Source organism: Phallusia mammillata, chromosome 7 (genome assembly GCF_965637545.1).
Source record: "Phallusia mammillata chromosome 7, kaPhaMamm4.hap1.1, whole genome shotgun sequence".
Lineage (NCBI taxonomy): Eukaryota > Metazoa > Chordata > Ascidiacea > Phlebobranchia > Ascidiidae > Phallusia > Phallusia mammillata.
Genome location: NC_137258.1, coordinates 3,244,810 through 3,272,175, shown reverse-complemented (window position 1 = coordinate 3,272,175; position 27,366 = coordinate 3,244,810). Strand labels below are relative to the sequence as shown.

General features: G+C 36.4%; 2 protein-coding genes across 7 annotated transcripts; both read left to right on the top strand.

Moving 5' to 3' along the window:
- The first annotated feature begins 2 nt into the window (after positions 1–2).
- On the top strand, positions 3–17,356 carry LOC145239261 (aspartyl/asparaginyl beta-hydroxylase-like). Of its 6 annotated transcripts, XM_080102564.1 has the most exons (19): positions 1,146–1,316; positions 1,441–1,481; positions 3,250–3,373; positions 3,615–3,767; positions 3,842–3,907; positions 4,137–4,187; positions 4,748–4,791; positions 4,946–5,014; positions 6,957–7,011; positions 10,312–10,474; positions 10,739–10,826; positions 12,176–12,254; positions 12,379–12,515; positions 13,162–13,353; positions 13,704–13,841; positions 14,020–14,155; positions 14,637–14,736; positions 15,209–15,337; positions 15,762–17,356. In XM_080102564.1, exons 1-19 carry the CDS (start codon positions 1,223–1,225, stop codon positions 15,910–15,912), a joined length of 2,010 nt encoding a protein of 669 aa, XP_079958690.1. In that variant the 5' UTR covers positions 1,146–1,222; the 3' UTR covers positions 15,913–17,356. The 6 variants fall into 6 exon arrangements, with proteins under 6 accessions (XP_079958689.1, XP_079958693.1, XP_079958688.1 ...); XM_080102567.1 differs by lacking the exons at positions 1,146–1,316; positions 3,615–3,767; positions 3,842–3,907 and adding an exon at positions 6–114; XM_080102566.1 differs by lacking the exons at positions 3,615–3,767; positions 3,842–3,907.
- Positions 17,357–17,419: 63 nt separating this feature from the next.
- Positions 17,420–27,366, top strand: LOC145239262 (tryptophan 5-hydroxylase 1-like). The gene is made up of 12 exons (XM_080102568.1): positions 17,420–21,017; positions 22,408–22,491; positions 22,934–23,072; positions 23,146–23,246; positions 23,337–23,404; positions 23,535–23,585; positions 23,987–24,104; positions 24,505–24,635; positions 25,262–25,421; positions 25,867–25,962; positions 26,274–26,407; positions 26,694–27,366. Exons 1-12 carry the CDS (start codon positions 20,910–20,912, stop codon positions 26,815–26,817), a joined length of 1,314 nt encoding a protein of 437 aa, XP_079958694.1. The 5' UTR covers positions 17,420–20,909; the 3' UTR covers positions 26,818–27,366.

The window sequence follows — 27,366 nt, the reverse complement described above, 5'->3', positions numbered from 1 at the left end:
GCTTTAAATTGCAGAGTTTTATTTAGTGGTGTTTGTGACTGTTGTGTGTGGTTTTAACCATGCCACTAAAAATCCGAAAAAGAAAACCTGACAAATCAAAAACTTCAGGCAATGGTAAGTGGATAAGAAGTGGGGTGATTATTTCTTATTGTGAAAATGTGTGTTTATAAAGGTTACCGATATACATTATGCCTGGCTGCAATAGCATATTTCGTGTGTTTATAATGTTTGTGGAATATTTACCTTACCCCTGTAGTGTTTAACAGGATATATCTTGCTATACTTGATCATAGTGCCTGGAAGTGTATTTAAAACTGTATAGTAATTATAGTATATTGTGACCACCAAACACTGTACGGGACAGGATCCAGTCTGCAAAACATGGCAGTTCCTGACCTAGGGCATGCAAAACCAACATGTCCTATGTGTATGCATGTATGACTTGTGAGTTTGCGTATAAGACCAATTTCAACAGACGCAAAGCAAGTAAAATAAGGTCAAGGCAGTACAATTAAATGCCTTTGGTACTAAATTTGCACATGCAACCCAAAAAATTGTACTGCAAAAAGTTTTTCTTTAAATCCGTGTGCAGCTGCAACACTCTGCAGACTGGGACAAGATTGTATACCAATAACATATAAACACTACTAAATACCATGTTGTTATTCATCCTAGCCAAATATCTTCCATGATTGTGTCACAATCTATGTTGATAAACGTAACTGCCACTATCAGCCAATCACAAATTTGTATTGTTTAAAATGGTATGAATGAATTCTGCTGCAAAATGTAACAACTACTTTCATGTTACCTCATTCATTAAGTTTATAGCAGTAATTTTTGATATTTGTAACGCAAACCTTGTTTAGGTCAATAAGCTAAATACAGCTTTGAGAGATAGATAAGACAAAATATATAACATTTTGAACCATTTTATAGGAATTAGTTTAATCAGACAATCATAAAAACAGTTAAGATTTAAAACATGCTTAAACATTTAACTTTAGGTAACTACACTGATATATGGCAGATGATAAATGCAGACACTCCAATTGCGGTAATCGTTGTCACAGTCAATCAAACAGCCATTAGCGCCTTTACCTTTTTCTCCCCCCTGATCTATACTTAGTCATGACACTTAACCACTTGCAATGCAGTTATCAGTATAGTTATGTCTGTGACTATGTCTTAAGCAGCCCCTATGGCAGAATGTGGTTAGAAAATGGAAAGCAGATGTGAAAACAGTGTGTTGGGTCATGGTGACCTTCGCAGTAGAGGCTCAAAGCACAATATGACTGAACAAGATGCCTTGTTGGGTAAGAATTAAGGCATTTTTTGACATTTTCTTATCAGTAGGAGTTTTAGGTTTTTATTTTAAAGTTTTTTTTGAATTTTTTGTTTCTCACAAGGAGTTTTAATTTTTCTTTCTTTGTTTTTTAGATGAATTTGAGAGCAATGGAAAAGCGGCTAAAGATACACAGGTATGATTTTTGATCTATGTTATACCAACAATTTATTATCAATATTTTTAAAATATTAAGCTGCAGACAGTGCACACTGTTTCAACCTATAAGGTCTCATCAGTGCAGCTGGTGACGAGAGATCGGCCGCATTGGCTAGTGTAGCCATCAAACGGCACTCCAGTTTGTGGTGAGCAACAGGGTACAACCCCATACATCAGGGGTGGGCAAACTACGGCCCGCGGGCCGCATGCGGCCCGGCAAAGGAGTTCATGCGGCCCGCCAAATGTTAGTAAATTTTAAAAAGATAGTTACCGAGCAACGCTGAATAGTAAGTTATTATAAGCACAGGCGTACAGTTTTAAAAAATAAAAATAAATACCGCGGGTGCGACTTGCCGATACCTATACCATGTGCAGTATCTGTAACCGTACCATACTTTGGAACTAAACACAGATACTTTTTTCGTGCTTTAGCCTGTTGTTTCTGCCACGTTCTTATACAAATCGTCACTTGACATAATTTCTTCGTTCGATAAAAGTGAAAGCGATTCACGTGTTTAAATACAGCCCACTTTGCACTGTTGACGCGAAAACTTTGGTCACTTTGGATCAAGTTTACGTCTTTGCAGTACTTTGGAAACAGACAAAAAATAGCTTCAGAATCGTTTACACAGACCCGCACAACACCTAAAGATGGATACTAAATGCGGCTCGCATTGTTTAATGTTGGCGCAAGGAATTTATTAACAAAACAACGTGCTTGTTTATTTTGAAACAATTACAATTGTAGCGTTTCAACCAATGTTTGTCCAATCAAGTGACAACAAATTTATGTTTATAGCTGAAAATATGCTATGTTAATATTTTGGGCTAAATCAGGCGTGTACGACCACATGCGGCCGCGGAGACGGGTTTGTGCGGCTGTGACCATGTTTATTAAAATACATGCACTGGAGGCCGTGACGTATCTAAAACTATTTTGCCAACTATTTTAAACTGCTAAAAACAGATTTCGTGTGACTGGAAAAAAGATTACCAGCCTATTAACTATATGCGGTGCCTGTTTATCCGCTTATTGTGTGCAAGAATCCGAAAAAACAGGCACAGTAATCGTCACAATACAGATTATGATGTCATAAACAATCAGCTTCGTTTAGCTAAACTTATGCACCATGTTAGAAACTATTAATCTAAGCATTTTAGGTGGCTTTAAATGGTATATATATAATATAAACCTAATTCTTTACACCAGTTATTTTAAAACAAAAACAAGCAAGCAATTGGCGGCCGTTGGTGAAATACTATGCGGCCCGATAAGATTTAGAACTTTTGAATGCGGCCCTTGCACTGAAAAGTTTGCCCACCCCTGCCATACATGCTTATCATTTATTGGCTCATATGCTTTTACATTGATACTGTGACACTAAGCCGACTTCACTGTGGTTCCCAAGCAGTTGCTTGGCCACTGTGAGCCAGTTTCATCTGTGCTGTATGCCCAGTTGTGGCATCGCACAGACTGGGTGATGTATGGGGTTGTACCCTGTTGCTCGCCACAAACTGGAGTGCCGTTTGATGGCTACACTAGCCAATGCGGCCGGTCTCTCGTCACCAGCTGCACTGATGAGACCTTATAAGTTGAAACTTTAAAATATTACCTATATAATTTTAAACTTACTGATCCCCCACTATTAAACACAAATAAAGATGTTTATTATTTTTAACCGCTTGTTTTTACTCATACATCCTAATTGAATGTGTATGCACTAATAAAGTAATGTTGATTGTAGGCTTCCATGCCAGTCAAATCAACATCAAACTTTACTTTGATTCTCCTGATTGTAATGGTGGCTCTTACATGGGGAATTGCTGCTACTGCATATTTTGGAATTGTGGACTACAAAGCTGTAATGGGTAGGTTTTGTAGGTTTTTTCACATTGCGCATGGCTATCACATTCCTTTGTAGCAGTTAAAAATTCACTCCTGTGTGTTACTTTCTCTTGTGGTTTTACATGTAGCTTCTCAAATTGCGTCAGTTTTAAATTACCACAAGCGAGTATCTATCGTTTCACAAGGTGTGAACTTTAACAAAATGTTGCTTACATTATGTACCGTGTGGTAAATTTCAAACCAAGTGACTTTGTCTTACTAAAGTCCGCAGCTCTACTATTTCATCTTCTGAAGTCACTTCTTGTCTTTCCATTCTCAACCCTTTACAATATCAAGGCTTCTTCCATCCTTTTCGTTTGCTTGCCAGCATGCTTATATACATCGATGATTTTCTAACTGGACTTTTTAAAACTCAAGGTTACATTTTGCAAAAATGTAATTGTTTTACTCTAAACCTTTCACTCCATTTCTTCTTTCCATTTTCATATCAGACAAACTTTACTACATTGACAAACGAAGACCAATTGCTCGTGTTTCACCTTATACCAGATACTTAAGTATGACCACTTTATTCTGACACTTATCACTTTAGGTTTGCTATTTGCTACAGTTAAATGTTGTCCATGGCTTTGTTACGTTTAAGTTATTTGACAATCTGTAGGAAATTGAAACCTAAAAAAAAACATTTTTGCCGAGGTTGAAAGAAAGATGTTGTTTTATCTACATTGAAATTCACTTTGGGGCAATTATTTTTTACTGTGAACGTCACAATTGTATTTTTTGCAGGTTGGAAAGAGATGGGACCGGTTGAGACTAGAAGTTCTAAAGCTGTACCAGGTTAGTAGGTTTACAAATGCTGTAGTATGTAGTTTTTTTGTTTGTCAAATAGTGCAAAAGGCTTCGGTTATTTTTGGTGTAAGGTTTTGTACTAGTTATTAGGTCCAGTTTATCGGGTAAAGATAGCATTCAATGTAAACAAAATATGCACAACACTGCAATATGCTTATTTAAAGTGATACCAGTATTTGACTGATGGTGAAGAGATGTGTTACACCTATTACTGACTTAATGTGGCCTCAGCTAGTACATGTGCAGTACATTGACTTTCTAATTGTTCTGTCTTGTAAGTGCTCTGGTTTGCACAGGGCGACTTTGCTTTAAAAAGCAAACGAAATATAACTTGTATATACAATGCTTTTGTTAACAGAGTTAGCTTGTAATTAAATTCTTCTCACAAACATTTTCTTCACTGCCTATGTACTAGTCACAAGATGCAACTGACAATACAGTATTTTCTTTCTGTTCAACACAGTTAATGCTATTTAATGTCAAGAATTAAACTGCTGATTGGCTGACCAGCAACAGCCTTGGTTTTATCAATGATATGTTTTCCACAGATTCTGATCCAGAAAATCCTCCCCAAGCAAAAGAAAATGAGAAGGTAATTGCAGCAACAAGGATACCTATATTTATTTACAATTTGGAAAATTTTGCAACAAAACATGCTAGTAAACAAATTTAAACTCAATGCTTAACATGAACTGGGAAAGCAATCATTAAAATAGCAGATTTGACTAAGTGTTTATTTTTTACAGCCTGGTTTAAATAAAGAAAAGGCCAAAGAGCCAATAAGTCACGACTCTGTTAAAGAACCTGACAAAAAAGTAAGTTTACTTTAAATCTATGTATGTTTGTTTTTTTAGCTTTGATACCTTTGTCTGTTTATGCCTAATATGGTATCTGAATTGTTGTTCTCAGTAAATTTCTAATGGTAGCAAATACAATTGCTGATGGTCTATTAATTATGGGTCCCCTTCCCTGAAGGGGATACATATTGTTTTTGTCCGTATTTTTTGTCTTCTTTTTTTCTTTTTTCTGTCTAACGCTGGTTTGGTAAAGAAAGAGTGCTTCTAATTTATTCAAATTTGGACATATGTTAGTTATTAATCCAAACTTGATCCTCCAGAAGTTTGACCCCAAATTACCCAGCGGTTCACCCACAGGCCCCGAAACGTAAAATTTTCAATGCTGGTTTGTAACGTTCGTTTGGTAAAAAAAGAGTGCTTCTAATTTATTCAAATTTGGACATATGTTAGTTATTAATCCAAACTTGATCCTCCAGAAGTTTGACCCCAAATTACCCAGCGGTTCACCCACAGGCCCCCCAAAACGTAAAATTTTCAATGCTGGTTTGTAACGCTTGTTTGGTAAAGAAAGAGTGCCTCAAATTTAGACATATGTTAGATATTAATCCAAACTTCATCCTCCAGAAGTTTGACCACGAATTACCCAGCGGTTTACCCACAGGCCCCCGAAATGCAAATTTTTTAACGCTGGTTTGTAACGCTCGTTGGTAAAGAAAAAGTGCTTCAAATTTATTCAAATTTGGACATATGTTAGTTACCAATCTGAACTTGATCCTCTAGAAGTTTGACCTCGAATGACCCAGCGGTTCACCCACAGGCCCCCAAAACGTAAATGTGTCTAACGCTCGTTTGGTCAAGAAAGACACTGTAGGCAGAAGTATCAATAGAGGAACTTACTGGTTTACGATAGCGGGAGGGCTCAGCTTGACGTCGAACAGACATTTTACGATACGTCGTTTCGGTGATAAGAAATCAGCTGTTGTGCACAGCAATGCTATGTCGTTTTATTAAGTTATCACTCACATTTTTAGTTTTGGCGAAGGTTTTACACCTATGACGTGATTTAAACCTAATAAGCGTGCTTTGGTTTTGTACATGTCAAGCAAAACTTTGTTAATCAAAATAAAGATGAAAAAAATAAACTTGACTTTTTTGCAAAATAAATGTTTTTTGAATGCTCGTTGTCAGGTTGGTCGCCGCATGATCACGGGTTACTTAAGGTCAACTAGTAGGTATTACAAACACAGTTCAGAACTTTCTTTCGTCATAACGTAGCGTTTTTTGACAATCAATTTAGGAATCAATACTCAAGGCATGTATAAATTAGGCTTAACGGTATTGTAGAACACTAAGGACGGCGTGCTAATGAAAACGGTATCAAAAGGTCAAACATTCATTTGGCGTGTGCACCCTGAGAGGTTACTACAGGTCAATGGTACTCGTTTTGCGAAACAAAGTTAAATGAAAAACAATTTGTTATGTACACACTTGTAGCAAATTGCTATTTAATTTAAAGTGTCTGTAACACAACTGTTACAGCTTTCTAAAAAAAATTTTGTTTGAAACCCGACCTTGGACGACAATATCTGGGTCAAAGCAAGAGATTAAATTAAAGTATTCGTTACGTTTTTTTAGTGTTTTTGTAATTACATGACAATAAAAGTGCAAAAAGAATACAAACAACTTTTTTTTATTGTTGGGTTAATGCTTTCTAAATATTTGTCTTCAAGAATCTAAAAATCACCGCAACATTTGTTTACCGTAAATCCGCACAAACATGCAGGTGGGGACCCATTAGTTTTTGTTTACAAAAACACTCATATGTGTAGATCAAATGATGTGTATAGTAAATTGGTAAATATCGTATAGAATATATAAAATGGAAGTATATCAGAAAGCCACTCTTCTAGTTATATTTAAATGTGCAATGTGAAGTAATCAATTTCTTTGCACTTTGTAGAAGGTGGAACCCATAGAAAAGGAAACAGAGAAAAAAACACAGGAAAACAAAAAAGGTGGGTCAAGCAACTTTCTTTAGTTGCTAATCTGGTTCCAAGTTGTCACAATTCAGGAAATGTAATGACCACTGCATAATTTGACCAACACTTTCTGCTAATACAATGTTTATGAGTAGCTCCAGAACTTAGCAGCTGTTGCATGTAGATAGAAATTGTATCAGGCCTGTATTTTTAAAATGTTGAAAATATGTTGTGGTGATTTTTTCTGTTAGCAAAATTCAAACAAATATTGGTTATTTGTACAATTGCAAAAACTTTCTATTGCTTTTCATTAAAATATTTCTCTCCGTTACTACTAACTCTTTTTCTTTTTTCCACCCCTTTTCCTTTTTCCTTTCCCTTCTCTCATTATTACCAGTTAGATTAAACCAAGCACTGCCCAGTGACGAGTGGTTGAAAAGCAAGAAGCCTCTCTTGTATCCTTCTAAAGGAAATTTGTCTGTCTCGTTTCTAAACAGTGTGGCTGTGGTGGGATTTCCTCGCAAGTTGCGTGATGTGCCAATGCCTCCAACTCCTAATAAACTTAACCAGCATACCCTGCATGTCAAGCAAGCACTTTCTGACAAACTGCAACATGATGAAAATGATAACCATCATCTGAAGAACATAAATTGGGAAAATATTCAAGTAGAGAATGCACAAAAATATGACAACCGTCTAGCTGCCAAAGTTACTGTGGACAAAAGATTGCACTCAGTTTCAGTTACCAATAAGTCCAAAGTGGTTGCTAAACAAACTGCAATTAATAAACCTGAACAGAAAAATATTATCACATGGATTGTCCGAAATGTAACCCCTCTTTCGAATGACAGAAAACTTCTAAAGATTGGTACATATTTTTTGGAAATCAAGAATTGTTTTCTGCTTCCTCCTGTTAATCCTGTTAAAATTGTGCCTTTTACTGCTGTAAATGTCAGAAATTGTGTTAGAACAGAACCATCGCCAAGAATTATAAAATCTTTGAGAAAGCAAACTTTCATATCAAGACCTGTACAAAATCATGTTGTCCAACGAGCAGTGAAGTCTGTTAAGTTTGGTGCAACAAATCAACCCCTTCCTCAAAGCGGCTATCAATCTTCTGCTCCAAACGATAATAACCTACAAGCTAGTACCAAGTCTGGCGGTAATGCCAAGATTTCAGAGGAAGTGCTTCATGAAAAACTACATGCAACCACAAAAAAGTTGGCAAGCCAAACAGCACCTGCCAATAAACTGAATGCAAAGGTGATAAAAAAGTCAACAATGCGACAGGCCCAGAAAGCTATGCCAACTGTGACTAAAGCTATCAAGAAGGCAAAAATGCGACAAGCTGCAAAAGCAATGCCGATTGTGAACAAAGCTATTAACAAACCAAAGCGGAAAATACCTGTGCGAAAAACACTTCCAATCAAAGTCTTATGTCGTAAACCAAAAAGAATCTACATCCCGCCAAGTAAGTCAGCCTCTTCATCTAATGAGCACGACTGGGAAAACAGACTTCACAACAGTTTTATTCTGAACAATCTTTCCATCTTGGCCAAAGATTTGTTGCACACAATTGACAACATAGTAGCATTGCTTGCTGAAGCTATTCGCAACCCAAAATCCATTTCTCACAACAACCGATGTGCCAAATTTTCTTCGAGTGTAGCCGATTATGCTGGACGAGTGTGCACAAAGATTACTAATGCATTTACTTCAGAGGCAAATGAAAACTTGCGTACTAGTGTGTTTGTCACATTAATAATGATTCTCTTGTACCATGCACTCATTCTTGTTGTTAACTTTGTGTTTCCTGAGTAACCACTTATATAGTGCAACAATTCAGTCCGTCAGAAATGTTTCTTCTTTATTGTACGTTTGTTATAATTTGCACTATAAAACGTTTTTTTAAATGGGAAATGCTTTTTGAAAGTTTGTTTTGAAATGAGCATGGTGGTATGTGTTATCAATGTCGGCTGCAAGAGCAACTGAGAATTTGTGGACAGTGTAAATGATCTTTGAAAGAGAGATTCTAGGCAAAACTTGTTGAAAAAACAAATATGTTGCAAATAAAAAGTGTATTTCTCCAAGATCGTTAGTTTTAGTTTATCTATTTAGGATATGTCCTCAGCTGTCTAAAGGTGGAACTGGGTGCCATGTGCAGGAGAACCTTGTTTTAAAACTATCAAATTATACTTTCTTTTTATGAATATGCAGTTATTTATCTCCTGTATATTTGGAACACGAATGACCAGTCAAAACTTGGCAAAATCACCTTAAATTGCAGAAACTAGAACTTTAAATGCACAATTTGAGGTTTATAAGTATTAGTATAGGTCACCAAAACTGCAGTCTGCTAGCCAGTTCTGGCCTGCAATGTCATTTTATCTGACCTGCTAAGGTATTTGTTCTTTACACACACACAAACATATATATATATATATATATATATATAGAGAGAGAGAGAGAGAGAGAAATACATATATATCAGAAATAATAAAGCTTCAGTTTCTTGTTGGAAGGGATTGCTACCAAGATATTGCTGCAGCAACATGTTCGATTAATCTTGTTAGTTTCAGGGAACACATGAAAATGCCTCAAAGGCGATTTGTTACATCATAGACAAGACTAAAATTATCAATACATTTGATTTGTGGGTGAAGAAATGCCTTTCATTTCAGCAATTTTGATAGAATAAATATGTAGAGGAAACTCTTTATTATTCCACATAATTTTACCATTTGACAGTAGCACTATTTGTCTCTAAATAGGATTGTAGCTACCCCTTAAACCAGGGGTGGGCAACTTTGTCACTGTGGGGCCAAATACAATTGCAATAATTAGATCGCGGGCCGCATCTTTATATGGCACAAGGTGACTTTACTTCGTTGCATACCAAAAATGCCTTACTACAAGTAAAATTCGCATTTGATTCTCACTGCATATTGTCAGGTCGCAGAAAAATAGCACCAGGCACACTAATCTGCTCAAAAATATATGATAATTGCACTCGTTTGCCAGTACATTTGAAGTCCAAGTGTCTCTGCGGGCCGCACAGCCTTTAATCAAGGGCCGCAGGTTGCCCACCCCTGCCTTAAGCTCTTGCTCGCATAAGTGATCCCTGAACACAGTTTCTGATGTTGGGGCGTGTAAACTTTGTGGTCCTTGCAAACAAGCATGGCAATTTGTTTTTTGCAATTAAGGTAACAGTTTTCTTGACTAGTATGAGACTACAGTTTTACTATATCTATGCAATTAACCGGATGCATCTGTACTTAGGGATATTTTATATTTTACCTTTTTAATACTCAATGCTAATATTATACTGTACTCCAGAAAAGGTGAAGAAAAAGCCAAATCCCTTTACATCAAAAGAGGACAAACCAATCCTGAATGAACTAAAATCAGGAGACAAGTTGCTGAAGAAGGGCAAAGCAAAAGAGGCTGAACTTCACTTTCGGAAACTGATCAAGTCAAATCCAAGCAGCCCTAGAGCAAGGTACGAAATATCACTTCATTTGCTATTATATTTCTGCGCCCATCCAATAGTTCAAGCTTCTAACTGCAAAGTAAATGATAACCGGTGTTAATAACGGCCCAAATAGACGGAAAAAGTGACATGCTTTACATTTCAAACGTTTCGGCAAATGCTCATGCCATTATCAGTGATATGAAGGCCACATCAGTTACACCCATTTATATACACTTGAGTCATGTGAAGCAATGTTAAATAGCGTCACATAAAATGTTAACCGTTTTACAGGTTTGGTTTGGCCGAGGCTCTCAATGCTTTATCCCAGCAATTGAAAAGTAATTCAGTTCTGCAAGAGTGTATCAAAGCTTATGGAGAGGTAATTTTGTTTTCACTTTTTTGTTACATTCTGCTATCTCATAGCTTAATAATATTAAGTATTCCTGAAGGGGACACATATTGATTTTACTCGAATTGTTTTTGTTTTTTTTCTGTTTTTTTCTTTTGTTTTTCTTCCTTTTTTTTTCTTCCCAAAGTTTGTCCGACTCGTTTTTCCATCAAATGTTTGATGGATTTGGCTGAAATTTACACAGATGGTAGATATAGGTATGTAGATGTGCATCCCACTTTGTTTTTGTTGATAACCCCAGTATTTACCCCGCTAGCCCCCTAAAATGGGTATTTTTTCCCGGAAGTTTGTCCGACTCGTTTTTCCATCAAATGTTTGATGGATTGGGCTGAAATTTACACAGATGGTAGATATAGTTATGTAGATGTGCATCCCACTTTGTTTTTGTTGATAACCCCAGTATTTACCCCGCTCGCCCCCTAAAATGGGTGTTTTTACCCAAAGTTTGTCCGACTCGTTTTTCCATCAAATGTTTGATGGATTTGGCTGAAATTTACACAGATGGTAGATATATTCATGTAGATGTGCATCCCACTTTGTTTTTGTTGATAACCCCAGTATTTACCCTGCTAGCCCCCTAAATGGGTGAGTTTTTGAACAGTGTCAGAATTGGCTGAAATTTGGATTTCTTGTATAGTATGCCATTTATAGGTGTCGATTGTTGTGTTCAACCCTGTAGGCCTAACACGGTTGTTGCTCAAAACACCTCTAGTGGTCGAAATTTTAAACATTGGCGGATTGGGTTGAAATTTTGCAGTACTATTGATTGAGTCATTGCGGTTTTTATATATTTTTTAGTTTGTGTGTTGAACCCCATTAGTTACCCTACTAGCCCCCTAAATAGGTCAGTTTTTTAAAACGTTAAATAGGACATACTTCAAACAATATCTGGGGTGAATCTAATTTTATAGTTTGTATTCTACATAGTATTATTATTTAAGCCCAGTGCCGATCACTGTGTTTTACCTTACAACACCCGACTTTTGCATGGTTATCTCTTGAATTGCATTATTTTCAACTTTGCATGTGTGGGGACCCATGAGTTTTTGCCTGCAAAAACGACTAAAGTTATAAAAGACGATGGCTAATATGGGACCCAATACAAAATAAACATAGGAAATATATTAATGTTTTAAAATAGGTTATAGTGTATATGCAAGGGCAATATGTGCTAAGCCACCCTTCTAGTGTTAGTTATATTGTGTATTGCATTGTATACTAATGATAAACTTCAACGGTCTGTGTTATCACATTTTATTTATGTAACCTGAATGAACATATTAATACCAAACAAACTGTTTTTTTGCAAATTTGGCCAGGTTGTCCAAATACCTGGTTGCCCACAGGCCCTGAAAAAGCAATCTCTTTTGACAAAATCGGATCGCGAGACCTTTCTTGGTAAGTTTCAACCCTGTTACTCCTTCTGGATAGCAAGTAGAAAAACTGTTTAAAAAAGATGTATTACTGTGGTGTTGGCTTGATGAATGAAATAAACCCCTTTGAAATAGAAATTTGTTTTTAGGCCAACTCAGCTCCTCTCTCAAAACCCTAGCAGTCCTGGCCAGAGAAATGCCGAATGATGTCGAAGTGCTCAATAAACTAGGTGTTGGCTACCTCATGATAAATAAAAACAGCAAAGCGAAGCAAATATATGAAACAGTAAGTTCAGACGTCAGTTAACCATTTCACATCTGTTATGTAAATATAAATCTACTATCGTCATATTTACAAATAATTTCATTCTGTTGGTTAGTTTGAATGAGAAAACACTGATAATACTGTTTGGGTAAAAAGTATGAATTTTATGCTAAATGTTTGGCTGACAATATTTTTATGTTCCACAAAATTCAATATATAGACTATTTTCTTAACCCGAGAGGCCCTTTTTTTAGGAACGATTCTTCTAAAAACTATTTCAAGCTGATTTAACTTCATAAAAACATTAAGTCATTCATCCGTAATAATTCATATAATATATTTTGAGATACGTATATTTTACCTCAATAGCATCATCAGTATCTGTAAGCAAGCATAACACAATGTGTTAAACTATACACATTAATTATATATAACTGCGCAAAATACCTCATGGATAAAGACTGTAATGAATTAAGCAACCTGCTGATGCATTCTATTTTTAAGTTGGAAGTACAGTTATTGCAATTTTAGGCTGGGATTTACCCCACAATGTAAAAAACATCTTAGTAGAGATAGACAAGGTAATTCTGTGTTGAAACAATAACATTTACTGTGTACAGCATGCACAAAATTGCACCTTATTAACAAAAGCCACTATTTTTTTCAGGTTTTACAAATTGATCCTGACAATGGGTTCGCACTCACCCACTTAGGATTCATCGTGAAAAATGAGGGTGACTGGGTAAAGGGGGCAGATTTGCTGGGTAGGGGTGTTGGCTCCTTGGCAGAAGGTACACAGTCTGGGAAGTTCTATTTCCATCTTGGTGATGCTTTGCATAGAACCAACAGAACGAAAGAGGTAAATCTATCTATTATGGAGTGTCTGTTAGAAAATCAGCCTTTAGCTATAGTTGGGGACAACTGACAATTACTAAAACAATTATAATTATAATGAATTATGAAAAAGTCAATTTTTATCTCACATATGTATTGTGGAATGAAAAACATGACTTTGGTCACTGCTTATGTAATAAACATTGATGGGTAAATTTGCGATGTTTAGGTCTTACGAATTTTTTACAACATTATACCACATGTGTCTGACTACAGTTACCATGTATTGTGTCAGTCTTATGCAATACTATTCTGTAGTTTTTGCTGTACCAAGTGAGTATATTACAACTATCACATTGTTTGTACTTTTTCCAGGCAGAAGAGGTTTATGCCCGAGGAGCAGAAAAAGGGTTGTTTAGATCAAAATACCAGAGATCCTTGTATAATGTGGATCGACTTCAATCACGCCCATTCTGGACCCCTAAGGAGGCTGGGGCATCAGAATACGTTAGGGTGGGTAATTTTTTTTGTCTTTTTTCCTTTAATTTGCTAAAAAGTTGCTCTGTTTAATGGTTGGTAGTCTACCAGAAATAAAAAAATCACAATATACAAAGGGGTAACCTCATATCACTTGAAACTTTTTTAAATGGGTCCAAACAAACAGCATTTCTAAATAGCACTGTTACTATAGAAACTGGAACAGAACTGGAAAATGATCCGTGATGAAGCACTGAAAGTGATGGATGTGGAAAAGGGCTTGTTTCTGGAAGAAGAGGAAGGATTAAAGAACACTGGGAACTGGAGACAATTTACTTTGTTTGCAAAAGGTAAGTGCAATACAAATATACTGATGCAGTGGTACTTTGAGCTTCATGCTAGCTCTGCTGTGCAGTTTCATGGAAAAATCTGTGGTCTTTTATCTTTTTTACTACTACTGTAAACATTGTAACTAAAAGAAAAAAATGACTCAACTCAACTCAAAATGTTCAAGAATGAGTGCTTTACATAGTTTGTACTTGAGTCAACAAGTGATTCATGTCCATTGCTAGATCATTTTAGACGTTGCCTTATGTTGTGGGTATGTTTGTAAGTGTAAAATGCAAACTGGTGTGTTAAATGGAAAGTAGAAGACATATATATACCAAATTAATACCAATCGAAAAGGCCAGTAAGTTATTTACAGCCTGACTTTGAAACATATGTTTAATTAATCAACCGCTGGGTCAAATTGTGCAGCTACTGTAAAATTTGTGAGCTGTAAACTTGAAGTTAGGGATCCAAATTAAAGCAAATTGAACTATTTTACAGGAGAGAAAACTGCTGAATGTAACAGGGTGCCCAAAACCTGTGCACTCATAGACAAGATGCCCAACGCCAAAGGTTGCAGAAGGGGTCAAATCAAATACAGGTAAAGTAAGTGTGGTCAGAAAGCTAAAATTAGCCCAAGTGGAAGTGAGCTACAAGTTAATTTTCATGAAGATACTTATATCGAAAATATGGTTTGAGTTTTATTGTTCTGTAAACAAGATTTTGGTTTAGTTTTTGTTTAGGTCCTAAATGAATGGAGGCAAAATAATGTGATAATATTACAACTAAGTCATGGTGGCTGTTTTTTTCACATTATTTTGAATCAATGTTTACATTTTTACAGGTGTGGTATAATGACCTATTTTTACAGCTAATTAAAAAAACGAGCAAAGACTAGAATATTAATGGCATTTTCAAACGCTTAAGAATGACAATGTTGCCAAAACTTTTCGTTTGCATTGTATTTTGTTTCAACGTTTTATTTCGTCGGAAAAAAGAAAACAAAACATGTATTGTTCAATAATGTTAATAACCACGACCAAACGATTTAACAATCCATTTTCACGGTACAGTGTGATGATGCCTGGCACTCACGTTTGGCCCCACACTGGACCCACCAACTGTAGATTGCGAATGCATCTTGGATTGGTTATTCCAAAGACCGGCGACGGTGCGAGGTTAAGGTGTGCTGATGAATACAGGTCGGTCGAACAATTTCCTAATTTGTGTAATACCTGGTGCTTGGGAGTGGGTATGCGTTAGTATACGACATGACGGTTAATGCTCTGTCCCCCAACGCGGTTTCAAAATTATACCAACGTATCATGTTGGTCATGTCATGATCATGTTAACAACCATGTTTTATCGTGGAAACAAGTACAGTATTTACCTATTAGGTTATAATACCAACGATATGGCGATCTCGTCCACAAAATTAAACGTAATAAAATAGCGTAAATGGCACTTCTAACGTACAAATTGACAGCTAATTGAAAGCAAGACCATATCAACGATAATTCAGTTGAGTTTTCTTGTTCTTAACGTTAACATCTGAGAAGGCAAAATTCCAGTAATTTCAAATGTTCTCTGGAACAACAAGACTTCATCGATTTTTGTGGCTTGCAGAACTTGGGAGGAAGGTAAGGTTCTCATTTTCGATGATTCTTACGAACACGAGGTTTGGCAGAATGCTGAATCATTCCGTCTCATTCTAATTGTTGATGTTTGGCACCCGGACATCACTGATCACGAGAAACGTACACTATCGGCAATCTAATGTCTCCTATTGCTTTTTTTATGGCAAATATTTGGAAATTTGACCAATAATTCCTTTATGACGGTATCTTAATCAAAACGATTTCATCTTTATTTATAAAACCAAGTTTTTAACAATTGGCCACTTCCAGAAATCTTTTACCGTCCTTTGCAAATATTACAAACACATTCTTTGCTAATTTATACTCTTGTTGAATCATGTTTCTTCCAACATAAAACCATCAACAAATAGCTGAAAGCTACTTGTAAAGTTTCAACAACAAAATCTGCCTGAAGAACTCGTTTTAAATTGTAGCTGTGTGGGTTTTTAAAAAGTCCATTCTGTTTAATAGTAAGATTTTAATGCATATTTTGCTTAGAACATGTAATGTACACATAAAAGCGCGCTTGCTTGTGATAAAATCAGCCACTGCCTACCATTTTATGCTTAAAATCATCATTTAGTAACTTACGTCTTAGCAATACTTATTGCCATAGTATTTAATGTCCCCTATAACAGCTCTTCTATCACGAAGCACTTTACATGCAGTCTGTACTGATTTACCGTCCTGTAGCTATACCACAAAAAAGGTGCATATTAACATTCCTGTTGTATCGTTTGGCAATACTTCTCCATTGAAAACAACAAACTGTATACATGGCCTTAAGTTTGCACACAGTTTAACGGCGTGGTTCCAACATTTTGTTGCATTGCGTTCAATTTTGTGCATACCACTTTGAATGGACCACTGTAGTTGTTAGCACCTGAAAAACGTTTGTCTATCACTAATAGTGTGCATATCAGGTTGGGAATCACTGTTTTAACTATTTTTATCCACCTTGGTTCAGTTATTACATATTGTAATGTGCAAATTGAAAATAGAGTTAAAGCGTCTTTTGTCCTTCCAACAATTCCAACAGGGCACACTTTTCTATGTAACAAATCAGGGTTCACAGCTGCCTTTGTCAACTGTGATGGTAAAAACCCTTGTATAACGACATTTTGGACATCTATCGGTGCTTACTAAAACGCTGTCCTTTGAAATAGTTTTTTAACTGCGAATTGTAAACCGCGGCAAAATAAGCATATGCTGGAAGCTTTAAATCGCACCTAATTTCTGTAATATCCGTACCTTTTGGTAGATTACTCTCATATATCTCTATGCTGCCTTTGTACAAATAAAGAAATATATTTACGTGTATAATTGCAATCATGCTAATGTATTAAGATGTTTTGTATTAGTTCATCGTCTTACACGACAACCTGACTACGTACCTAATTCGTAAAATTATGTCTTCCCGTTGTGTTTAAATGTTCACAGATTTTTTTTATACACGATGTAATTGATGTACCAATATTTTACCTTGTTAGTGCACTCAACACAATCCTTTTCTCACGTAATTTCAACATAAAGTTTTTGTTTTCCATAATCGCCGTGGCTTCAATAAATGGTGCCTTTAATGTATTGGTTGTCCAATATCCATGTGACGAACTAGAGTTGTAAGCGGGTACGGACCGAAAGAACAAGCTCTCATTTAACTGCAAAAGCCTCGCCTAACTTACAACTCTGTGTGAACTTACCCAATTTTATCATTGCATAAAAGCTGCCACTATATGCATAGATCGGTTTTATGGACTAGTTCGTCTTCCATAGCGGCGTGCCTTAAGACACAGTCATTTAGTGCCAGTGTGGCGACTTTTCTGCCCAACTGGGCTGGTTTCTAACATCGAGATGCGGGATGATATTTAACGCTATATCACTCAGGTCCTAGAGGTGTGATCCACTGATTTACAATCGTGGGGGCACAATAAAAAGCGTGTAACAAAAACCAGTATTAAGTTGTAGGCTTTTTCGTTGATCAGAATTGGTTTATATTAGCGCGTTAAATACGTTCCGGCAAAGACGAATAGCCACATGGCGAATGCTTGGTAACCGACTGATTCGGTATAACGACGCTTCCGGGCTGATTCCAGCGATTCATATATGTCCTAACTGATAAAATCTTTTTGTGTTTTATGCCGAGCCGACGCTAGACTCATCCCTGCAGTGACGATCAACTTGTAACAGACGTTAACACATTGCAACACAATGGTTACACTGACGGATATGCAACCGTGAACGTCAACTTTGTTTTTGATTCGCGCTATATTACAATCCGCAACAATGATTGCGCTGACGGAAATGTAACCGTAAAATTGTGCGCAACCGCGTTTTTGTTTGTTTTCACCCTGTCGTTTATAGCTTTTATGCGATAGGCTGTTATCAATTTTTGAATTTTCTACACAAGCTTGTTTCAGTAGTTGAGATGCAATGGCAAAAAAGGAGAAAATATACAGACAGAGAAAAAAGAAGAACAGCTGAAAAATCGGGCGGCCAAACGCATTGAGGTGCATATTTTTTCCATGTTCTTTAAAGTGGTTCATGCAATATTGCACAATGATTTGATTTTACGTTGCGCTAATCTTGATTTTCATATGACACGAACTCACGACGTTTATTGCGTAGGCCAGTGGTCCCCAACCAGGGGAGAATTTCCCACGAGGGGGGAATTTTGTAATTTGTAGGGGGGAATTTGTGTCACAAATTTGCATTACAGGCTATGGAGCTTATAATCGAGAGTTTAATTTCTGTTCTAAGAATTACATCAAAAAGTTAATGTAAACGAAATTTTACTAAACTAAATTTGTAGGGGGGATTAGATTTGAATATCGACTAAAGGGGTGCACAGGACAAAAATGGTTGGGAACCACTGGCGTAGGCGCATACGATGCCAATACACGACTTCTGTTATAGCTGATACATATTACCTTTAATGTAATAATTAATGTATGCAGAACTAAACGGTGTTTTTGTTTTATCCAAACAACGTAAATGGTCGGTTAATTTCGATTTTTGCTGTGGTATTTGTTTTTTGACTTTGTTTTTGCTTTATAAACGTAAGCTATTGTGTGGTAAATTTACATTTGGTGGAAATGCGCCACTATGTATCTTGATTTTGTTTGAAAGTTGCACCTGCTGGACGTAGTTTTGATAAATATGTTGCAAACTATTGCTTAAATACGTCATATTCTGTATAAAGTCTAGTAACGTTGGGTAGATCAAATGCTGTGTATATTTAATGGGTAAATATCATATAGGACATATAAAATGAAAGTATATAGGAAAGTCACCTTTCTGGTTCTCTAACGTTTTAGCGGTAATAAAGTTTAAGTAGATGGGTGGATTTCATTCGAGTCACCATTGCAAAATTTCAACGCCAAAAACATTTAAATACTAAGTTGTAGCTTTTTTTGCAATATGGCTGAGTGGTCAACCCAGCGAAACCGTCCTGTGTTCACAAGGTTGGGGATTGTAATCCTATCTCGGTCGCTTCCCTGAGCAAGAAACTTGAGCGGCATTGATCTAACTGAGTGGTTCCCGATGGTTTGAACTAAATTGACGTCCCGTACTGGCCAACATAAAAATTCTGAAATAATAAACGATTCAACGGACCTGCAATAAAGCAGGCAGCTCCACGGCGGACCCACTTTGAGCATGTCGCATTGAGACGTTTCTCGTCCAGCGAGGATGAAAATAAAACAAATAATAAAAAAATACTTCTACAAATTATCTCTTTTATACGTCTCAAACACAATCTTTGAACTTACAAAGTGTCAGTTACCAAAAAGAACTCTCGAACTTGGCGAAAGGCCCGACTAAGCTGCAGTAATTTGTCACAGATGTTTTTTGCCTAAATTCGAGGACACGACTAGCGTAGTGTACACGCTTTGTTAGATGAAACGTAAACAATCATTTCGTTGACGTGAACCACTATTCTCAAACGGTACGTTCTCCGCGTAACGTATCAACAAACATTGGACCTTTTGATGGTGTTTACGTAATCATAGCGTCATGAACTACCGTCAATCTATCTTTAGCGTCGCATAACAATGGGTTCACGCGCACGTGTAATTGTGACGTCACACGCCGTTGTGCGTGGATGTTGCGTAATCCGACATGGTCTGGGTTCAAAACAGACACAGGCTTATATTGTCTTTCTTTAAAACGTGATCAAGTTTCGTTATGTGAACGAAACGTTGAATCAACAAAACTCAGGCTATCCTATCATTTTGCACACGATTCGGTTCTCTCGGACACCAACAAATTGATTTGTCTTCCTGTTGTTTGAAGAACTCTAGCATTGCATTTCGATATGAATACATATTTCCACTAACTCTCGTATCTGTTTATTCGAAACTTTCTTTAAAGAGTATTTGAAAGAAACCTACAGTTCCAGCTGAGAACATGCATTTCGCGTTCTAGTTTCGTCGGGGAAGATATTTTAAAATAGAAAGTTGTTGCATTGAAGGTGAAACGCCTACTATCAGTTTGTAAATTTTGGACGGATGGTTTAGCCTCGTTTTGTGTGTTGTGTTGGTACAACCTATGGTGGGTTGTTAACATTTAATACTGTTGCTTCACTATGTGTAGGATAATACGTTTTTTCTCCTGTTTGTCATAACGTAACTCATTACATTACAATTATATGGTAGTGTATACATGTTTGTATGCATTTGAAGGTATCGCCCTGCTGAAATAGTTTCTTGGGCCTATCACACAAAGATCCAAGCGTACGAGTGAGTTCACCCTTGATTAAGCATAAATTTAACGACTTAAAACCTAAAACTAAATTTAAATTTTGTAAAGATTGTTTATAGCTTAGATAGATTTTCAAGTCTTAATAAGTTAACAGGAAACGTTGCAGTGGTTGAAGTTCATGTCTTGTGACGTCACAATATGCGCTCTCGAGCGGCGGAATCGATCGTGCGCCGATTGACGACGATAAGTTTTCGAATTTAAATAATCGATTATCGACGCCGGAAGCTCTAAAGACCAGATGTCCTCCTGAGCTTATCGTTTGAACAGCGCTAACTGGATTGGTTAAAAAGGGCCAAGCGTACGGTATTCAGCTCATAACACTATCTGCTTGAGCGGTGTTTTAAATAACGTTGAATTTGCGACAGGACTTTTGTATATCATGCAGAACCATTCAGCCGGGAAGAGTAGGCGCGAGAAGCTGGGTCACGTGACTTCGCTAGACGAAGTTTTCTCGGATAGCGCAAGAAGACAAAGTTCAACGGACGAGGTGACTTCATAATTTTTAATTTATTTTCTATTTTGCTGCAAAAGGTGGGTAAAAATGGTTGATATGACGAACTTGTTCAGAAACGTTGCAAATTTTCACGATTTTTTACCGTTGTTTTTACGAAAGCGCAAAAGGCACAGATTTAAGGTTCAACTTCAAGACATTTTCTATTGTAATATGTATTAGTCCTATGTCATTTTTAAATCTTTAACTGAAAAAAGATTTAACAAAAAAAGCAGGTGGCCAATATGTGAGTAAATCATATTATTTCGACAATCCTTTAGTCATTTTTAAACAGCAGTTAAAACCAAAATAAAAGCAGCAAACGGAAGAAAATTGATGTTTTTATTGTGGACATAACCCCTCAATCCGGTTATGAATTATACATCACGTTTCTGCTTCTTTTCTCATTGAAGCCGGTCCCAGTTTAGGAGACAATTACTGGTAAATCACGATTTATAGTAGAGCGCGGTTATCTTTTATGTTTGTCTTGTATTAATCATGCCCCGTGAGCCACATGGCTCTTCAGACAAAACAAACATAGGCTACGTTGGAAGTGATTAAACATGTATTTGGCATCAGTGCCTAATATACGATGCGGCCACGATTCTCGGTCAATTTATATTTAGATCGCAAATTCGGCCACTAAAAATGTGTTCTGTCATTTACCCCAAGAAATGCTTAATGTACATTTTTTTTGTACCTGTGCCACCTTTTATGTAAGTGGCCCCACATTAAAATTTTTGTGACCTATTAGTAATACAAAAAATGACTAAGTTTGGAATACGTGCAAAACAAAATGTTCTAAAAGTCGCAGTAATTGATGTACTTTGGTGTTTAAGTTTACACCAAGCTTTTATGGCATAATTTAAATCTATCTCTTTGGAAAATTATCGAAAGTGAAAACCGTTACTGACTAATTGTCATGCAATTTTCACTTGCTGAAATCTGTTTGGGTACGAAAATCCTCTTTTTACACCATTTTTTACGTGTTTTAAAATGTGTGTTTAACTCAAATTTACTTTTTGCAATAATAAAATTGGTAGTGGCATACGTGTTGCTAATTATTTCTCAGGGAAGTTAGAGTTTATATGAAAGTGAAATACATGGCTTTATCAAAACTCAAAAACCGTTTATTGGTCTGATTATAGAAATAAGAACAGCTCAATGAGCCATCTATCAAGGCGAAAACAAAGCCGACCTAAATGAACTACTGTGCGTAATTTCTAACCAAGTAAATACCACATAAGGATGATATTTCTCACAGTGAAAAGATTTGCGGTCAAAATTGACGACAGCATCGATTCGATAAGATATTACTACATAACCTGGCTGGAATTTGTTTAAGGCACAGGCAGTGCGTAATCGTTTGCGTTTTATCGATTTTTAGAAGATGAGCTACCTAAAGGCGTCAATTACATTCACCATGCAAAGTCAACATACGGCCGTGGAAAATCTGATTCAATTGTTGAAGGTATGTCGTGAAATGTGCCTCGTGGCACGTTTAAACGATTTGTTTTCTGTTAGTGAAACACTGCGACGCCGGTATTTTTTCTGACCGCCTTTCGAAAGGTTTTGTTGCTGTTCGCAATTTTTGGGTCACTTTCAACAGGTGGTCAGGATGTTTGAACTTAATCACCGATTGAATAAATTTGAAATGTCCGATGGTTACAAACTAACCCATGAAGCAAATGAAATTGACTTCCAATGTGTTATTTCTGTTTGTGAAGCCCGTTGAATTAGTGCACGCTTTCCCTAAAAACCTCAATTTTCTAAAGATACTTGTGTAAAATTTACAAACAATCTTATACCTATAGCAAAACTGGGGTATTCCAGTCAAGACATCTTCCACCTGGAGTTTAATTACGATCAGATAAAAATCGCTTTTTTAATCGTTATTTTGTATTTTCGCATAGAACATAGATCCAACACTCGGGCACGAATACACGGATCCACAACATACAATTGAGTTTGACACGGAACGGTACGATGATGTCATAGATCTGTTACGTCAACGATCTGATGACGTCACCTTAATCAAGAGCCTTCCTTCTGGTCAGTATGCACTAAATCTCGATCGAGTTGTTGCTCCCTAATATTCATTTATAATTTTATTTTGATGTTTCAGTTTCGGGGAATCACATACCGATTCCGCGTTGTTTGGCGGATTTGGATGAATGCGGGAAACACGTGCTTATGTATGGGACTGAACTGGACGCCGATCATCCTGTAAGCAATTTATTATTTCAGCATAACTGTCACTAGTTTGCTGTTGTGTTTATACAGTCTGCACGTTTTAATCGCTTGTTGGTGTTTCAGGGCTTCAAGGATGAAATATACAGAAAACGGCGCAAGATTTTTACCGAGATCGCTCTCAATTACAAACAGTAAGTTAATTTTCACAACACCATTAATTATTTGTTGGTTTTTACTTGTTGTGGGAATGCAGAGTTTATACAGTTAGAATACTCTGCAATAGGTATATATCTAAAACCGCTAACAAATATGTGTTTTTAGCGGTGACGAAATACCGAAAATTGACTACACCGAAGAGGAAACAAATACTTGGTAAGAAAACAAATCACTTACAGTTCAAATGACGAAGAATATATTTATCTAAGCTGAAAATACGTTTTTGGCAGTGGCACGCTGCTCTCAGTGACATATTTTTTTCAACTATGAGCAGATTTTTGCATAGTGCTTCGAAGCCTGGTTTATGTTTTTTATAGGTTGCACAATAACACAAATTAAATTAAAACGTATTTAAACCCGTCGCAAGGGTATAGTTGGTAATCGATAAAACGGGTAGTTTTTGCTACGCTAGAAATAAAGAAATGGTTTGTAAAGTTTGGCGTACAATGATGGTTAGAAAAAGTGCAAGTCTACTAATACATAAACACAGTTCAGCATTTGAATTGTTGCTTTCCTTCGCTGTCACGCTTCTTCTGCATCAACGTTTTCCTGTTCAGGGGAAAAGTTTACAAAGAACTGAAGTCTCTGTATCCGCACCACGCTTGCGAAAGCTTCGTTGCCAATCTTCCTCTGCTCGAAACACATTGTGGATATAGCGAGAATCAAATACCACAGGTACTGACAACTATTACAGACTTTGTTTACTGTGGGATGTAACCCCATTGGATATTAGACACAAATGAAATTGGTTAAAGTGTAATTAGTTTGTTTGGATCAAAAACTGTCAAATTAATTCATGCATGCATTTTTTAAATCGACCCTTACAACAATCGGTTTAAGTGTATTTGTTTAGCATATTTGGCTTTAGTTCTTTTTAATGTAAAAAATAATTCAAACCGATCTTGTCCCATAATAAATAAGTGGCGATGTAATCTTTCAATTCCTTGACATAATCTTTCGTTGTACAAAGCTGTTTACACTGTTTCGATATCTAAACAAAAAAAAACGAAATAATTACAACGTATTACGTGTGTCAGTTTACCTATCTGTCCATAACTCAATCTATATGTTACAGTTAGAGGATGTTTCAAAATTTCTTCAGTGGAAATCCGGATTTCGTTTACGTCCTGTCGCTGGTTTTCTGAGTCCACGTGACTTTCTTGCTGGTCTAGCTTTCCGAGTCTTCAACTGCACACAATACATAAGGTCAGTACCAAGAAAACTAAATCATCAAACCAGTTCTTATACTTTGAACTGAAGGACCATAGGAGTTTCTTTCATGTGAATAGTCTCCGCAACAAATTGTGTCCTCACTTATCAATATTCCCGTTGAATAAACTAAACCATGTATTTTAAAGTTTAAACGAGTTGGCTTTAAGTTCCACAGTAGCCTATAGAATGGTGTCATGAAGTGGTCCATATTTTCGGTGGTAATTTGAAACAACAAACTGTTTACACAACCACGTGAGACAGTTTTGCTAAATATGTAGCAGGTCTTAAAACCACAGAAACAACACACTTTGTCATAACTTGTTTATAACATTTTTCTTCATAAAATATAATTTGTTTACCTTTACATTGGCCCTTGTTTTAACCCCAACCAATAAATTACTCAATTAATAAGCTGGAATAATCTTGAGTAAATCGCACTAATTACTGTGAGTGCTACAATTACATTTAAGCTACAGACATTGAACACTTTTTTCGACCTATTGGGTCTCATCGGTGCAGCTGGTGACAAGACATTGGTCGCATAGGCTGTTGTAGCCTAATTACCTTTACCGTTTGTTAAGTTTATCTAATACAATTCACATTGCCCTAATGCTTTCTAGACATTCAAGTGATCCATTTTACACACCGGAGCCCGACGTTTGTCACGAACTGCTTGGTCATGTGCCGCTTTTAGCCGATCCAGAGTTTGCAAAATTCAACCAAGAAATTGGGCTTGCTTCACTGGGAGCCTCTGATGAAGACATATCAAAACTTGCTGCGGTAAGCGTGAGTTGGCAATTAGGACTTGCGTACGTAAAGAATTCAGTAGAATCGTCCCGCACAGTGATTCATAAACTTTTTCCCCAAAGTGCACTTTTGAAATAAACTAAAATTTTCAGCCGCATCGTTGATATGAATTTAAAAAAAAATTAGCAGCAGAAAATTTGGAATTCAATGTTTTAAATTCCATTATCGTCATGAGCATGATGAAAACACGTGACCATTCTTCAAAAAATTGTTGTATATATCAATAGGCAACATATCAGAAAGCCACCATTTCAGTTGCCCGTAATATTTGTGCTTGAATAACTTATGGAATGGTGTGAGAGTCAGTTTAGTAAAGCGATTACTTATTTTTTGCCAAAAGCAATCATTTATACGTTTTTGACTGTTATTTTGCGTTTATGTGGTGTATCAGGCGTATGCATCAGGCTTTATTTTGCAGTGCTACTTGTATACTGTTGAATTCGGCTTATGCAAGGAAAAGGGTCAAGTACGTGCTTACGGAGCTGGACTGTTATCTTCCATAGCAGAACTAAAGGTGGGATACATTTTTAAGTTCGATTTTAACCTTTGCAATTGATATGTTGCTTTTTTACTGTAATGTGAGACGAAAAGACAAAGAAAATAGCTGGCGCCCTTTTTGTATTTCCCTTTGTTTTACCTTATGTATTTATGTAAGTTATGTCATTTGCTGTCTAACTTCCACAAATGTTGTATGTCTGTTAAGATATAAAAAAGCTACCGCTGAATGAGTTTAAAACGTTGGAATTGTTAACACTGACATTGTATTAAAAACAAAATCAGTTTTCCAAATCTCAAAGGCTTTGAATTTAAATTGAAAACTTTCAGCATGCGTTAACTACCACGGAAAAGCTTCAAAAATTTGACCCCGCTCGAGCAAGTGTGCAGGAGTTCTACGTCACAACATACCAGCCTGTGTATTTCGTGTCTGAAAGCATCGAAGAAGCTTCCAGTAAAATGAGGTTGGAATTTTATCGTTTTGGCCTATTTTTATCTACTTCTGTTGATCAAAAACAGTAAGCAACCAACTAAAAGTTAATTGAACCAATTTCGAAACTGATATTTTGAAAAAATATGTTTATACACACCATGTAACGTTAATTCGTGTTTATGCCCTTTATATAGCGACAGGTATAAAATATTTACCCTGATACTCTTTTTTTACTACTCTATGTACTAGGTTTATGTTCGGTACTGTAATAGATATTTCCAAAAAATAATTTTAAGGCCACCAAAATGATTTTTTAGGAAATTCGTTCAAGAACTTCGTCGTCCTCTCGCAGTCACCTTTGACCCCAAGACATGCACCATCAGCACTGATCCGACACTGGAAACATCATCACATTCTCATCGCGAAATACTTTGTTCCTGATGTGCTACTGAAGCTGACTTTGGTTACCATTTATTATAGCTATAATGTGCTTGCGACTAAAAGTAGTAGCTTGTTAGAAACTTATTGCGTTTGCACTTTTTAAGTTGAATCCCTTAAACTAACATACAAACCAAAGTTTTTCCAAGCCAGGACCAGATAACTATTCTTAATCAATTATTTGTTTTTAATTTCGTCTCTTATTTCCAAACACACTGCCAAATCCTTTTCTAATGTGTAGAATACACCATATTGTGCCTTTGGTATCTGTCTATCTAGTGTCCCAACAAAACGCTTGATGTCTTTGCAAATTTATGTTAGGCCTAATTGTTTTTACTTTGCAATTCGAAAATATCAAGCTGTTTTTTTTAGATGCGAAATACGTTCATTTGTGGTTAAAATATTATTTAGATCATGTGTATAAAGCATATTCGATTTGCTGCCGACCGTCTTTTCAGCACACTTGCTTTTGTGTTTTTACCTTTATGCTTTAAACTACCAATGCAAATAAACAGATGTCGCTTAAGGTTATGGCATATCGATGCAAGTTAA